Here is a 14,760-nt window from a genome sequence, read left to right as displayed (position 1 = left end):
GACGTGACTGTGATGGTTCTCCTTCATCCAGCTGTTACAGACACATCTGGGCTCACACGACGAGCCTTTGTCTAATACAGCAGCTGCTCTCTGAACACTTTTCTGAAGAGGAGCTGCAAAAACCTTTGTTTGCTTTCTAGAGCAGCGTATCAAAGTCAAACTATCCACTGCTAGCAGCTGTTTCTATCATAGTTTAGGATCCAGATGTGTGAGGTCTAAATTTATACCTGATTAAAATACATAGTTAAAAACAGCCAATTGAGTCCAAATGTGTCTTAAACCAGATAAACTGACAGTTACAGCTGAGCCTGTGTGTCCTTGGAGACACTGCTCTGCTACAGAGATGCATTTTAGAAACCAGGAAACATCAAAATCAATTAAATCAGAGATTTCTTGTTACTAACAGCTCACCTCTCTGCAGCAGAGACTTTAAACTCAATGGGCAAATCTTTAGACCAGTCACTCTTACAGGACACAGAGCTGGGTGGAGGTCCAAGCTGGTTCCTGTGAATAATGATGGAGCAGTGATGTGAGTGCTGAGCTGTGACATGGAGAAGAGTCATGGACAGTTAGAGATGGTCATCTCACCTCTGAGCTTTGGTCTGGCTCTCATGTTCCCCACACAGAGTGCTTTTAGAGGGAGGGACTCCCTCCTCTCTGTCCTCACACTGATCCATGCTGCTCAATTCACATCAGCTCACACACACTTTCTACCTTCACCTGCAGAGGAAACACAAATCATTCATGTGCACATCAACTGAGAGCTGCAAAGGTCGTGTCTGATGTGTTGGACTAACATCCATCCGAGACGCAGCTTTCATCAGTTCACTACAAAAAGTGTCACAGAGCTGAGTTCAGCCTCCAAATCCTCCATTACTGTAGTCCTACAAAGCAGCAGGTCAAACATGGCTGCAGAGAGCAGCTTTATGTCAGTAACAATGTCCAGGACCGAGCTGACTGCTTACAGAGTTCATTCTCTAACTGCTAGCTGCTCTGCTAGCTAAGCTAACTCAGTAACAGTGACTGTGACAGCAGTTACTGTGGAACAGCGGCCGAGCTCACGACACATTCAGTGTGTTTAGTCTGAGTCCTGGACTCTGATTCAATGGATTCAATCCAGAGTTTCATGTGTTCATCAGAATAAAATACATGTACTAATATAACAGAAGTAATACTCTGAATGCAGGACTGTAATGGAGGATAAATCAGGTTTTTACAGCCTGAAAGAAACATTCAGTTCATATATTTGTAGACAGTGAAGCAGTTTTTAATACTGCAGCTGTTTCCTTCACCTGTGTGTGTGTGAGCCACACCTTCATGTGCTGCTTTAGAAATATGTGGTCTGACTGCTCAGACTGAGTCTAGGAGGAAAGTTCACACGCTGGAGAAAGTTTTGTTCCTAACTTTGTCAGAGTTCGGCTCCAAAGACAAAGAAGACGGAGCTCACAGTCTGTAGATGGTCCTCAGTGTGTGTGTGAAGCCAAGAAAGCACACAGGAGTGTGTTTATGTCAGCAAATCAGTGTGTGTGAAGAGTCTGAGGGAGTGTGTGAATGAGACTAAACACTGAAACCAACAGTCCAAGAAAAGCGTCTGGATTTCTTTAAGTTTAACTTAAAGAAATCCAGACGCTTTTCTTTCCAAGCTCCTTGGACTACGATGACCTGGATGACTGAGAACCTTCACAGACACAGAAACCAACAAGTATCCCAGTGAGTCAGCCAGGAGACTCTTTTGTCAAGTAGATTCAATGATCCATCAAGGAAATATCAGCTTAATAACCCGACTGCATCAAACACATTCCAACTAACATTATTGTCATAGCAGACTGGGAGGTCGAGGATCACCAGAGCCGGCGAGAACAGCGGATTCCCAGCACATCGTTTTCAACCCCCCCCAGTGTTCTTTCGCTACTCTTGTTAAACATGATTTAAAAGTGTCTTAGATCACTTCAAAATGTTAATGTTTGGTTTATTTCAGTGTTTTATTTGTTTCTGAGTAAATCGGTTTGGCTGAGATTAAATTTAAGCTTCATAACATATTAATCACAGTTAAATTAAGAGGGGACGGCAGTAAGAACTCCGGAGCTGGTGGCTGGTAGGCCGGTGTTCCAATTGTACAAATTGCGAGTCCGTGCTCGCGATCTCGGCAAGTTCGGACTTGCTGAGAACGGGAGTACGGACTCGCGTACTTGAGAAAGGGCCTGTAAGTACACAAACATGTGGCTCAGAATGGCGGACACTATGGGCAGAAATCTGTGCCATCAGAAACTGAATTTGAATTGCTCGCATTGAATCTGAATTGTAACTTGAATAAATGCTTTTACAAACTGAATATGAATTAGCCTAATTTGAAATTCAATTTATTGGTTTGAAAATGATCATCACTAAATTGAAATTGAATTTTATATTTTGAAAAAGAATTCATTTGCTTTGAAACTGTATTTTATCCTTTAAAAATTTAGCTCTTGAATAATTTCAGTTTCACTTATCACCATTCAGTTTCAGTTCTACAATTCAGTTTTTGGGACTTACATCCGGTTCAAGAGTAACAAGCGCAGATTAATAGAACTACGTTTTACTAGTGGACCGAAAGCGTTACTGACGGGAATCTACAGCATCTAGAGCTGAATTATACTTCATGTAGCTGTTGGTATGATGACATTGTATATAATTTGGATTATTTCTTTATCTTGTCAAGATCCATGTCATGATTGTAAATTATTTAAGCTGTACATTACTTTATGTTTGTTTGTAGTCAACATTTTGGTGCTTTTATTTTGAAAGTCGAGTTCTCTTACAAGTTGCGCTAGTTTCCTCTTTGGGTAGAAAGAAGAAAAAACACCCTTAAGCGCGCAGAAAGGATGGTTTTTACTCAAAGACATGTTAAGCGGACTTTAACTACACAGGAAACCTCAGAAGAACGGCGGCTAATTCCCTTTTTGCAGCATGCAGCCAACGAGGTATTTATTGATTTATCGTGTTTGTTGTACAGAGTTATTTTTAGTGCTGTGTCTTACGCTGAGTTTTATTTTGTTAATACTGTATAGTTTTCACGGTGGCTTTGGAGAGAAGTCTTCAAATAAACCAGTGACAGAAAACCACTTGCGTCTGCCTGTGCTTCGAGGGAATTATAGTGAAAACTCGGACTGTTCGTCGGCGCAAGCGGCCACTAATTGACGATTCGGCAACTTCAAAGCATCAGCGGGCTTGTTACTACATGTCTACAGCGCAGCGGAGCTGACAAGAACTGGCAGATAAGCTGAAAGTACTATATGCATATGGTGATATAACACATGCACAAGTATTAAAGGGCAGTGTTTTAAGGAAAGTCTTTAAGTTAAGTGGCCTAAGAAGGGACTTTTGCAAACATTGCTGAAGAATACTGTGTGTTTGATAACTACTGTGGTGTATAGTACCTCTTCTTTTGTTGTGTAAGCTACAGTTCTTTTTATTTTTTGAAGATTTTAAGGTAAAAGTGCATTTGGGAAGCAATAAGTGAAGGTTTTGGATGGAAATTCTTGAACTGTTTTGAAGTTTATTATCAGGTGTATTTTTGTAAGATAACACTTCCATTTGAACTGTGTTATTTTTGTGCCATTTACATATGAGTAAGTGTTAAACATTGAGGCTTGGTTAACCATCTACATTTCTTATTTCTAAGTGGTTGATTAAGAAGTGCTGTAAAATGTCAGAACCAAGCGGGCCTACAGTTCAGTTTAGTGACAGTGCAGACTTTCAAGATCAGCCTGAAGAAGGTCAAGTGTATGGTGCTGAAGCTCAGCAAGAGGAAGTGCAGCAGCCAAGACGAAGTGAAAGAATCAGAACTCTAACAGAGAAAGGCAAAGAAATGCAAGATGAGAAAATTAAAGCACTCCAGCAAAGGTTTAACTATATATATGACAAATGGAAAACACAAGTTAAATCTGCAAGACAATCCTTATCACGGACTACAGAGACCTTATCTGAGGACTTGCTTAATGATATTATAAGTGATGTCACAGGTCTTTCTGCAGATGTCCAGCGTGTCTATGAAGAGCTACGAAAGATCTCTGCTCCAGACCAGGTCACGCGCCGTAGAGTCGATCGGTGTGTAGAGATTTCTACATTTGTTGTATCCAGAGCCTCAAGTAGGGTGCATGGAAAGTCTCCAGAAAAGGAGGAGCAAGACTGGCCAGAAGCAGGCTCTCTCTTTCATTCAAGCACCTGCAATTCAGGTTCTGTTGCTTCCATTTTGAAAGGCACCTCAGTACTTTCAAGCAGGTCTTCTGCAAGACGACAAGATGCTGCTGCTGATGTTGCTGCAAGTCAAGCTGTTCTCAAAGTGTTACAAGAACAAGAAAAGGAACAGTTAGAAATTGAGCGTCTAGAAGCTGAAGCTAAGAAGAAGATAGCTGAGCAGGAGGCAGCAGCAGTAAAACGTCGGTTAGAAAGAGAGGCAGAAGAGGTAAAACGAAGAATGCAGAGAGAGGAAGAGGAAGCTAAAATTAAGGCTCAACTAGAGGAAGAGCACGTAGCTCTACAAAGGACTCTGGAGGAAAAACGGAGGAAATTACAGCATCTGGAGGCAATGAAGGATCTCAGTGCAGCAAGGGCAAGAATGCTGGTGTACGATCAAGAAAATGACAAAGAAGAAGAGCAAAAGGACGTACTGCAACCTGAGATTGTAGTGGATAATAAAGTTTGTGCTCCCACAGGCTCTTTGCCCCAGTGTATGCCTCCTGCACCACAAGTTGTGACCACTTCTTCAAATGACAGCACTGCAGAACTCGTCAAAGTGCTGGCAGGAGCTTTGAGTGCCAACCGAATTCCAATTCCTGAACCTACAGTATTCAGTGGGGATCCATTGAAATACAGTGACTGGAAAATCTCCTTTGAAACGCTGATAGATCAAAAGAGCATTCAAGACAAGGAGAAAATCTACTACCTTCGCCGGTATGTAAGTGGACAAGCTAAGAAAGCAATCGATGGCTATTTCCTTCTTGGAACTGAATCAGCCTATTCTGCAGCAGTTGAGATTTTGGAGGAAAGATATGGAAACCCATTCACGATTGCAAAGGCATATAGAGACAAGCTTCAGACATGGCCCAAGATAGGCTCCAAGGACAGCTTTGAACTCAGAGAGTTTTCTGACTTTCTCCGTAGTTGTGAAGCCGCCATGGTCCATATTAAGGCACTGGAAATCTTGAATGACTGTAATGAAAACAGAAAAATTTTGTCAAAGTTACCAGATTGGCTAACAGCAAGATGGAATAGACAAGTTATTGAAATAGAAGAGGCGACTAATCAATTTCCCTCCTTCAGCCAATTTGTGAAGTTCTTGACAAGAGAGGTGAAAATTGCTTGCAACCCTCTCACATCGCTGCAGGCACTGAAAGAAGATGGAGCTGAAAAAACCAAATCCTCAAGACATTTCAACCTTGCAGCGAAGACACTGATCACAAGTTCCAGTGAAAAAAATGCTGATACATGTCTTTTCTGCAAAAGGACTGGGCATATGTTGCACCGATGTAGGAAGTTCGTGGAGAAAGCAGTTAATGATAGAGTTAAATTCATTCAAATGGAAAAGTTGTGCTTTGGTTGTCTGAAGTACGGTCATCACTCAAAGAGTTGCATCAGTAGGAGTGTTTGTGACAAGTGCCAGAAGCGTCATCCTACCTGTTTGCATGAAGAACGGACCAAAGAGAAGCAAAAACCACCACAGGCCAAGCAAACTCGGAATCATGAAACTTCGAGTGAGGTTCATGAAGAAGTACAACTAGCACAGGATCACGAAATGACCAGAACTGCTACTTCAAATACAGTAATGCTTCATGGAGCTAAAACACAAACAGCTGCAATAGTTCCAGTGTGGCTTTCCTGCACAACACAACCAGCACAGGAAGTCCTTGTGTATGCTTTATTGGATTTGCAGAGCGACACAACATTTGCGTTGAGTGAAGTAGCAGAAACCTTACAGATAAATAGAGAACAAGTCAAGCTTAAGCTTTCTACCATGACGTCAACAACTACAGTTGTGAGTTCTCAGAGAGTAAGTAACCTACAAGTCCGTGGCTTTTACTCCAGCAAGAGAATCTCCTTACCACCAGTGTACACGCGTGATTTCATCCCAGCTAACAGAACTCACATCCCAACTAATGAAACTGCAGAGGCGTGGCCCCATCTAGAACACTTACAGTCAGAAATTGCACCTCTGCAGGACTGTGAAGTGGGTCTGCTTATCGGATATGACTGTTCACAAGCCTTGCTTCCGAGAGAAGTTGTGTTTGGCAAAGAGAACGAGCCTTATGCGCAACGTACGGACCTTGGATGGAGTATTGTCGGTAATGGGAACCCCTGTGTTGATTATGGGGACGCAATCGGAATCAGTCATCGTATAGTTGTGAGACAAGTGATACCAGATGTTGAGTCTTCTGTCAACCTCAAAAGGGTAGTGCATTATGTGAGCCAAACCAAGGTAAAGGAAGTAACTCCCTCAGACATCATAAGGATCTTGGAATCAGACTTCTCAGAAAGAACTGGAGATGATATTGTGTCTCAAGATGATCTCAAGTTCCTGACAAAGTTGAGAGAAAACATTGTGCAAAATGATACAGGTCACTTTGAAATGCCGCTGCCATTTAAAGAAGACAGGCCTAAATTACCCAACAACAAGATATGTGCCATACATCGCTTGAAGTGCCTGGAAAGGAGACTAAAGAAAGACCAACAGTACTACAGAGACTACGTAAGCTTCATGAATGACATCATTTCATGTGGTGATGCAGAGAAGGTCCCTGATGAAGAAAATGATGAGAAATTGGCTTGGTATATTCCACATCATGGGGTTTATCATCCACAGAAACCAGGGAAAATACGTGTGGTATTTGACTGCTCTGCCAAATTCCAAGAAACATCTCTCAACGATCATCTACTCACTGGTCCAGATTTAACGAACACATTGGTGGGTGTCCTTTGTCGCTTTCGAAAAGGTTCTGTTGCAATCATGTGCGACATTGAGAGAATGTTCCACCAGTTTCATGTCAAAAGGGAAGATCAAGATTATTTGAGATTCCTATGGTGGGAGAATGGCAACTTGGAAACCTCACCATCAGTTTACAGAATGAAGGTTCATTTGTTTGGAGCGGCTTCATCGCCTGGCTGTGCCAATTTTGGCCTAAAACATCTGGCAACACAAGGACAAGGTCAGTTCAACGAAGAAACTATACATTTCATCCAAAGGAATTTCTACGTAGATGATGGATTGGCAAGTGTTCCGACTGAGAAGGAAGCCATCCAGCTTGTCAAGGAATCACGAGAGCTTTGTAGGATCGGACGATTGAGACTGCATAAGTTTGTTTCCAACAGCGAGAATGTCATGGCAACCATTCCACAAGAAGAGCGTGCCAAAATCAAGGATTTGAACATGGCTTTGGACTTACCACATATGGAAAGAGCTCTTGGAGTAGAGTGGTGTGTCACGTCTGACTCATTCAAGTTCAGAGTTCAAGTGAAATCCAATCCACTAACAAGAAGAGGTGTGCTCTCTACTGTGGCCTCTATATATGACCCCTTGGGATTCATCGCACCCTTCGTCCTTGTAGGGAAACAAATTCTCCAGCAAATGTGTAAAGAAAGGATTGGCTGGGATGAGGAGCTTCCAGAAATCCTAAAACCTCAGTGGGAGTCCTGGATTAGAGACCTTCCCAACCTGACTAAAATGCAAGTCAAAAGATTCTTCTTACCTTCAGATTTTGGTAATGTCAAAAGGTATGAACTTCACCATTTCTCAGATGCCAGTTTCTCAGGATATGGTGTATGTACTTACCTGCGAGCCATCAGTGAATCTGATGAAGTACATTGCTCTTTGGTAATGGGAAAATCCAGAGTTTCCCCAGTCAGCGTTACTACGATACCAAGACTGGAACTCACTGCAGCAGTTGTTGCAGCCCGAACCAGTGACATGCTTCGCAGTGAACTGGAAATCCGGGATCTTCAGGAATTCTTCTGGACAGATTCCACTGTTGTTCTTGGCTACATAAACAACGACGCCAGAAGGTTTCAGGTATACGTAGCAAATCGCATACAGAGGATCAAGTCAAGTACAAACCCTGAACAATGGGGTTATGTCGCTTCAGAAGATAATCCAGCTGATCATGCCTCTCGAGGTTTGACTGCTGAGCGACTTAGGACCTCAAATTGGTTTACCGGCCCAACATTTCTTTGGCAAAAGGAACTTCCTGGCAGACAATGCAAGGTGGGAGAAATCGAGGAGGATGATCCTGAACTCCGCAAGGTGATTGTGTGTAACACTAAGTCAAAGGAAGACAGATCATTGTTGGATAACTTCAAGAAATTCTCTGACTGGTCAAGGTTATCGAGAGCAGTTGCCAGACTGAAACGATACATCAGAATGCACAAAGGTATTCAGCAAAGAACAAGTGATAGCACAAGTCTAGAGGAGAGAAAAGAAGCAGAACTTGTTATTATCAAGTTGGTTCAGGAAGAAGCATTCTCAGATGAGATAAAGAGCTTGAAACGAAAGACGGTAGTTGAAAACAGTCCACTGTGCAAGTTAAATCCTTTCTTGGATGAAGAAGGGATCTTAAGAGTGGGAGGACGTTTAAGTCAAGCCACGTTGCACCCTCATGTGAAGCACCCAGCAATTCTGCCAAAGAATAGCCACGTAGCAGCTTTACTAATCCAGCATTTTCACGAAAAAATCCATCATCAAGGACGTGGAATGACAACGAATGAACTGAGAGCGAATGGTTGGTGGATCCTGGGATGCAGCGGTGCAGTTTCATCACATATTTTTAAATGTGTGACCTGCAGGAAGTACAGAAGATCCACAGAAGAGCAAAAAATGGGTGACTTGCCACAAGATAGGACAGAAACAACACCGCCTTTTACTTACGTTGGCATGGACTGCTTTGGTCCAATCTATGTTAAGGAAGGAAGAAAGACTCTCAAAAGATATGGTCTTTTGTTTACCTGTCTATGTTCAAGAGCCATACATATAGAAGTGGTTGATGACATGACAACTGATGCGTTTCTCAATGCTTTAAGGGCATTCATTGCCATAAGAGGAAATGTTCGACAGCTGAGATCCGACCAAGGAACAAATTTTGTTGGTGCCAGGAGAGAGTTCATGGAGTTAATGAAAGGAATGGATCAAGAAAAGACTAAGACTCTAGGATGTGAATTTCTCATGAACCCTCCAGCAGCAAGCCATATGGGAGGTGTCTGGGAGCGTCAAATAAGGACTATAAGAAGTGTTCTTACTGCTATTCTCGATCAGTCATCACAAAGGCTTGACTGCACCTCCTTAAGAACCTTTCTGTATGAGGTCATGGCTATCATCAACAGCAGACCACTCACGACTGAACATTTGAATGATCCATCAGGCCCTGAACCGTTGACTCCAAACCACATCTTAACAATGAAGTCCAAGATCATTCTGCCCCCACCTGGAGAGTTTGTCAAAGAAGATGTTTATCTTAGGAAGAGATGGCGTCGAGTGCAGTGTTTGGCTAATATGTTTTGGACCCGATGGAAGAAAGAATATCTTCTAAATTTACAAGAGCGACAAAAGTGGCGGAAGAACAGAAGGAACATTAAGGTTGACGACATTGTCCTTCTACAAGATGATCTGGCACCACGCAATGAGTGGAAGATGGCTAGAGTCACAGAAGTTTATCCAGGATCAGATAATCGAGTGAGGAAAATAAAGCTGCTCGTCCGTGATAATACACCTGACAAAGGAGGGAGTCGCACAGCTAAAACAGTTTTTCTTGAGAGACCTGTTCAAAAAGTGGTTACTCTCTTAGAAGCAGACTAAATGCTTGTTTGCTGGAAGTTACCTGACAAAGGGTTGATGACGAGAATTATTTGGTGATAAGTAGAAATTCTTGTTTGCAGAGACTATTTCATTAGAGAAATCCCACGTAAAGATTTGTGTGATTTGGTGGGAGTGTAGCTGTTGGTATGATGACATTGTATATAATTTGGATTATTTCTTTATCTTGTCAAGATCCATGTCATGATTGTAAATTATTTAAGCTGTACATTACTTTATGTTTGTTTGTAGTCAACATTTTGGTGCTTTTATTTTGAAAGTCGAGTTCTCTTACAAGTTGCGCTAGTTTCCTCTTTGGGTAGAAAGAAGAAAAAACACCCTTAAGCGCGCAGAAAGGATGGTTTTTACTCAAAGACATGTTAAGCGGACTTTAACTACACAGGAAACCTCAGAAGAACGGCGGCTAATTCCCTTTTTGCAGCATGCAGCCAACGAGGTATTTATTGATTTATCGTGTTTGTTGTACAGAGTTATTTTTAGTGCTGTGTCTTACGCTGAGTTTTATTTTGTTAATACTGTATAGTTTTCACGGTGGCTTTGGAGAGAAGTCTTCAAATAAACCAGTGACAGAAAACCACTTGCGTCTGCCTGTGCTTCGAGGGAATTATACTTCATATACTTCATGTGTCCTTACACTTATTGTGTCATTACTCATGTCAGAATTGTCCTCATATGGTTCACTTTTTATACCGTAAAACAACGCACTGTAATCTTTCTCCACACTGTGCAGAAGCTCTGATGGTGACACAGAAAAGTCAAAGTGGAGATACTTCTGTACACCTTTGATTAGACTCATTATAAAAAGGAAAAGTTTGAACACAGTCATGTTTCCAGTTCACTGACTTACATTTATTCCATGGACACTCACTCTAACCTGAACCACAGCTACAACCCAACATTGTTGAGGCCTCATCTCCTCCTTTCCTGACTGTAGAGCTTAAATATGCAACAACCAGCAAATAAAAGAATTTGGTTCATTTCAAAGAAATTCACACGGTGACCAAGTAAAGTAACCGTAGTAAAGGAGACAACATCCCGTTGATGGTGGGATTATTTGAAAGATTTGCTTTAGTCACGTCACCAAATGCAGTTGAACCACCCGTGGATCCATGTTTGACCATCTACCACTCTGAGCTCTGCTTTTTAATCATTTTATTATTATCATCATTCATTCATTCATTCTTTGGAGGGGGGCTATTTCCTAATGCCGCCCTAATAAGGTGATGTTCAAGGGGAAATATAACAGAAACTCTTTCAGTGTTATTCATGAATAAATTAACAGATAAACTGTGAAGAAGAAAAAAACTGAGATTTAAAGGAGAGAGTGAGAAACTTGATCATCCATCCTCATAATCCATGTTTATCAGTATCTGCTGTGACCATCCTGCAGTAATAACTACAAGTCTACATTTCTGTGACTGTTGATCAATCACAGCAGGAATCTGAGCTCATCTCTGCACACAGAGCAGCTTCAGCTCTGGGATAAACTGCTCGCTTCACGTCCTTCTCAGCTCACAGACACTCATCCTGATATTTTCCTTTAACATTTGATGGTATAATTCATCTGAGTTTACACTTTATCTGCATAAATACAGAAAAACAGACCCAAACACCATAAACCATCAGTTTCACCATGTAGAATATATTGTTGTTTCCTTGCTTTTAATCCAGAGAAAAACTCTGATTTTGATTTTCTCTGTTCTCTTTGCCACAGCCCATCCCAGCAGCAGCTGAAGCAGCTGACTGTCACAACACTGAATAACACTTTAGGAGGAATTTCAGAGGTCAGTAAAGCTCCAGTTTCAACATCAGTTAATTCATCATAGTTCATCATAAATGTTAACCTGGCTGGCACACATGTTAATGTTAGCCATTTAAATATTAGCAGTTAGCTGAGGCCACAAGAAGAAGAGGCCCTAGAAGAACAATGGATGATAAGATTAGATTTTCAAGACTAGGCAGAGACGTGTTTTCCTTTACTGTCTCTTACAGAGGAGGGAGCAGATACCAGACGAGGTCACGGAGGTACGGGGAGGATTCGCAGCAGACAGCAAGACTGCCACGTCCATGCGAGAGAGCGATGGCTACGATCATCTCTGTTTTTGTCTCACTATATAATGTTGTACAGCCCATTTGAGGGTTATCCTCTCTGTGAACCAGATGCTTGATTTCACACAGAGGTCCACCAACTCAATTTGATCAGTTATGGAACGATTTACCTCGACAGGCTCCTTCACTCGCTGTTTTTAAACCTCCTTTAAAACACACTTTTACTCCCTGACCTTTGACCCAGTGTGACACGTTGACTCACTACCTCACAAAGCTTAAAAATAGTCTTTTTGTTTTTTGGTGCTGCCTAAAAGAACCGTAAAATATCTGTCCTGTATACAGTTATGTCCATATATTTTTGTACTACATCAGGAAACTCAAAAATATAGTTTGTAATATTTTAATCCTTATTTTTAAAACTGTTTTTGTCATTTTTCTTCTCCCATTGCATCAAAATCATTATTTACACTGAATAAATGAGTCAGCAGCTCTCTTACATTGTTGCTGCAGGTTCATTACTGAAGTCTGGAGTTTTTCCTTTGGACCGGTCTTTCCTCACAGACACACAGCTGGATGCTGCAGATCCTGCTCCATCCTCTTCCTCCATCTTCTTGATGTCAGGGTGGAGTTAGTCTGAGAGGCAAACACACACACTCAGAGGTGCTGTCGTACTGGAAGCATCACACTGACGGGTTTCTAAAGTTCTCATTGATCATTTCATGGAGTTTCTGTGGTAAACACTGTCCTGTGACGTATGTGTTATGGTGAGGGTCATGAGGGCTAACCAGCCCCACTCCTTACTCCTCATATTTCAGCCTGAAGCACAAGAACAGCCTAAACCGAACCAGGAGGCTGTAACCTCAAAGGGACTTCATGGTTAGAAATAAAGGTTCAATGAAATGAAGCAGATCATAAAAACATGAGTTCCAACTTTAAAAGAAGCATCCACACGATGACGGCACAGCAGAGGAGCACTTTCTCTAACACACTGATTCAGTTCCACAGACACAAGGACACACACAGGAAGGCACACACACACAAGCCTTTATAAGAAACAACACAATCATCTGCGCTTGTCAATCCAAGTCCTTAGCCCATGAGCCCGCGGTATCACACCACAGATATTCCCTTACTTTGAAAAAATAAAGACAGTTTTCATAACAGACCTGATGTTTATGCTACAGCCTGTTTACCAATATAATCAATATCAGATATCAGAGCAACAGAAACCTCGGTGATCAGGACGCAGGGACTGAGAACAGGAAGTGGCTCAAACGTCACAGTTTCATGACGTCAGCCTGAACTCCACTCACCGAGTTTCTGTCGCCATTGTAGTTTTTAAAGTCCCGTGATAAAGGCGGGTCTTTCTGTGACTCCGCACGCTCATTGGCTAATAGCTCGAGATTGACACATCGTTATCCAATGAGCGTGCGGGAACTTCCGACATAAAGTTGTTTCCTTTGAAAAACCAAAGTCTGATTATTTTTGCCTCCACTGACGGAGCCTGTTGTTCCCGCCACAGAGACACAGTAATGTCAGAGCGGTGTTAACACTCACCCTGCCTCAGCACAGCTCTCACTCTCCTCCTGCTCTCTCACACTAAACGGAGGCTCAGCTAAACTCACTTCCTCTCTACTTACAGGAAACCAGCGCTCAGAGGAGCCGAGCGGCCTCACATTTCACCCACAGACACGAACAGCGTGGAATTACTTTATGTCATAAATGGTAAATGACCTGTACTTGTATAGCGCTTTACACTATATTCAGTCATCCACCCATTCACACACTAGCTACATTGTAGCCACAGCTGCCCTGGGGCGCACTGACAGAGGCGAGGACACTGGCGCCACCGGGCCCTCTGACCACCACCAGTAGGCAACGGGTGAAGTGTCTTGCTCAGTGTCTTGCCCAAGGACACAACGACCGAGACTGTCCAAGCCGGGGCTCGAACCGGCAACCTTCCGATTACAAGGTGAACTCCCAACTCTTGAGCCACGATCGCCCCATAAGAAGAAACATATTCATGTTAACACTCGCCTGCCTCAGCTCCACCTTCCTCCTCCTGCTGCTCTGAACGGAGGCTCAATACTTTCACTTTCACTGCTCCTCCCTAAACACAGAGGATGCTGGGACTTGTAGTTTTTTCCTTCCGGTGCGGTCTTCCCCTTTGTTTGTTTGTGTTTGTGTTCAAGTTATTTCGATCATGTAAACATCAACAGAACACGTGAAGCCACACAGAGTTTGTATGTCGAGGTGGGTAGGAGGGTTTGAGGGTTTGGGGAGGGGTCAGAGGGAAGAGGTCTCTCAGTCTGGACAATCCACATTGATGGCGTTGCATCTTTCAACGTGTTTGTGGGTCGATTTGGATGCTCCAGGTGTGAGAGCAGCCACTCAGCCTCTACTGCAGATGTGTGTCACAAGTTCATCTAGTAGTAGGCTATGGCACTTGGCCACAGGTGGCAGCAGTGGACTGGCCTCCATTGGAGACTGCTCCAGCTGCTATGTGATAGTCCAGCTGCAAACTGAAGATCATATGCAAGTTTTGGAAATTAAACTGTACAATATAAAGCGCCTTGAGGCGCCTGTTGTTGTGATTTGGCGCTATATAAATAAAATTGAATTGAAATTCAGAATATTCTTAACTTAGCTTTAAAACCAAACCAATCTAACTCTCCTCCACACTCAAAAACAAAGACAAGCCAACTGACACATCTGAGTCCCTCACTTTCTTCAATCCACTCACTCTCACAAGCTCCACTTAGTCACACTGGCTCTGTTTATTACTAATTACTATTGTCTCTCCAGAAACACTTCCGTTTTGTTTTTTCCTATTTGTGTTTTCGTTTTTTGAATTTGCATTTTCTTTTTTCCTATTT

The 14,760-nt window shown here is 42.4% G+C and overlaps 1 protein-coding gene across 4 annotated transcripts in view; it reads right to left on the bottom strand.

Moving 5' to 3' along the window:
* LOC134625020 (protein NLRC3-like) overlaps positions 1 to 13,960 on the bottom strand; it is a 48,364-nt gene extending 34,404 nt beyond the window's left edge. For 3 of the 4 annotated variants that reach the window (XM_065470391.1, XM_065470390.1, XM_065470393.1), the window contains exons 1-4: positions 13,922 to 13,960; positions 12,382 to 12,517; positions 589 to 720; positions 412 to 504 (exon numbers count right to left, since the gene is read on the bottom strand). In XM_065470391.1, coding sequence (XP_065326463.1) covers positions 412 to 504; positions 589 to 677 — 182 coding nt within the window. In that variant the 5' untranslated portion in view covers positions 678 to 720; positions 12,382 to 12,517; positions 13,922 to 13,960. Of the gene's footprint in view, positions 1 to 411; positions 505 to 588; positions 721 to 12,381; positions 12,518 to 13,050; positions 13,158 to 13,921 lie in introns of those variants that run through there. The other variant, XM_063470323.1, reaches the window with a different exon arrangement.
* Positions 13,961 to 14,760: the final 800 nt, after the last annotated feature.

The sequence above is a fragment of the Pelmatolapia mariae genome, linkage group LG3_W (genome assembly GCF_036321145.2).
Source record: "Pelmatolapia mariae isolate MD_Pm_ZW linkage group LG3_W, Pm_UMD_F_2, whole genome shotgun sequence".
Lineage (NCBI taxonomy): Eukaryota > Metazoa > Chordata > Actinopteri > Cichliformes > Cichlidae > Pelmatolapia > Pelmatolapia mariae.
Note: the sequence above shows the minus strand (reverse complement) of the source record. Positions and strands in the feature narration are given on the sequence as shown.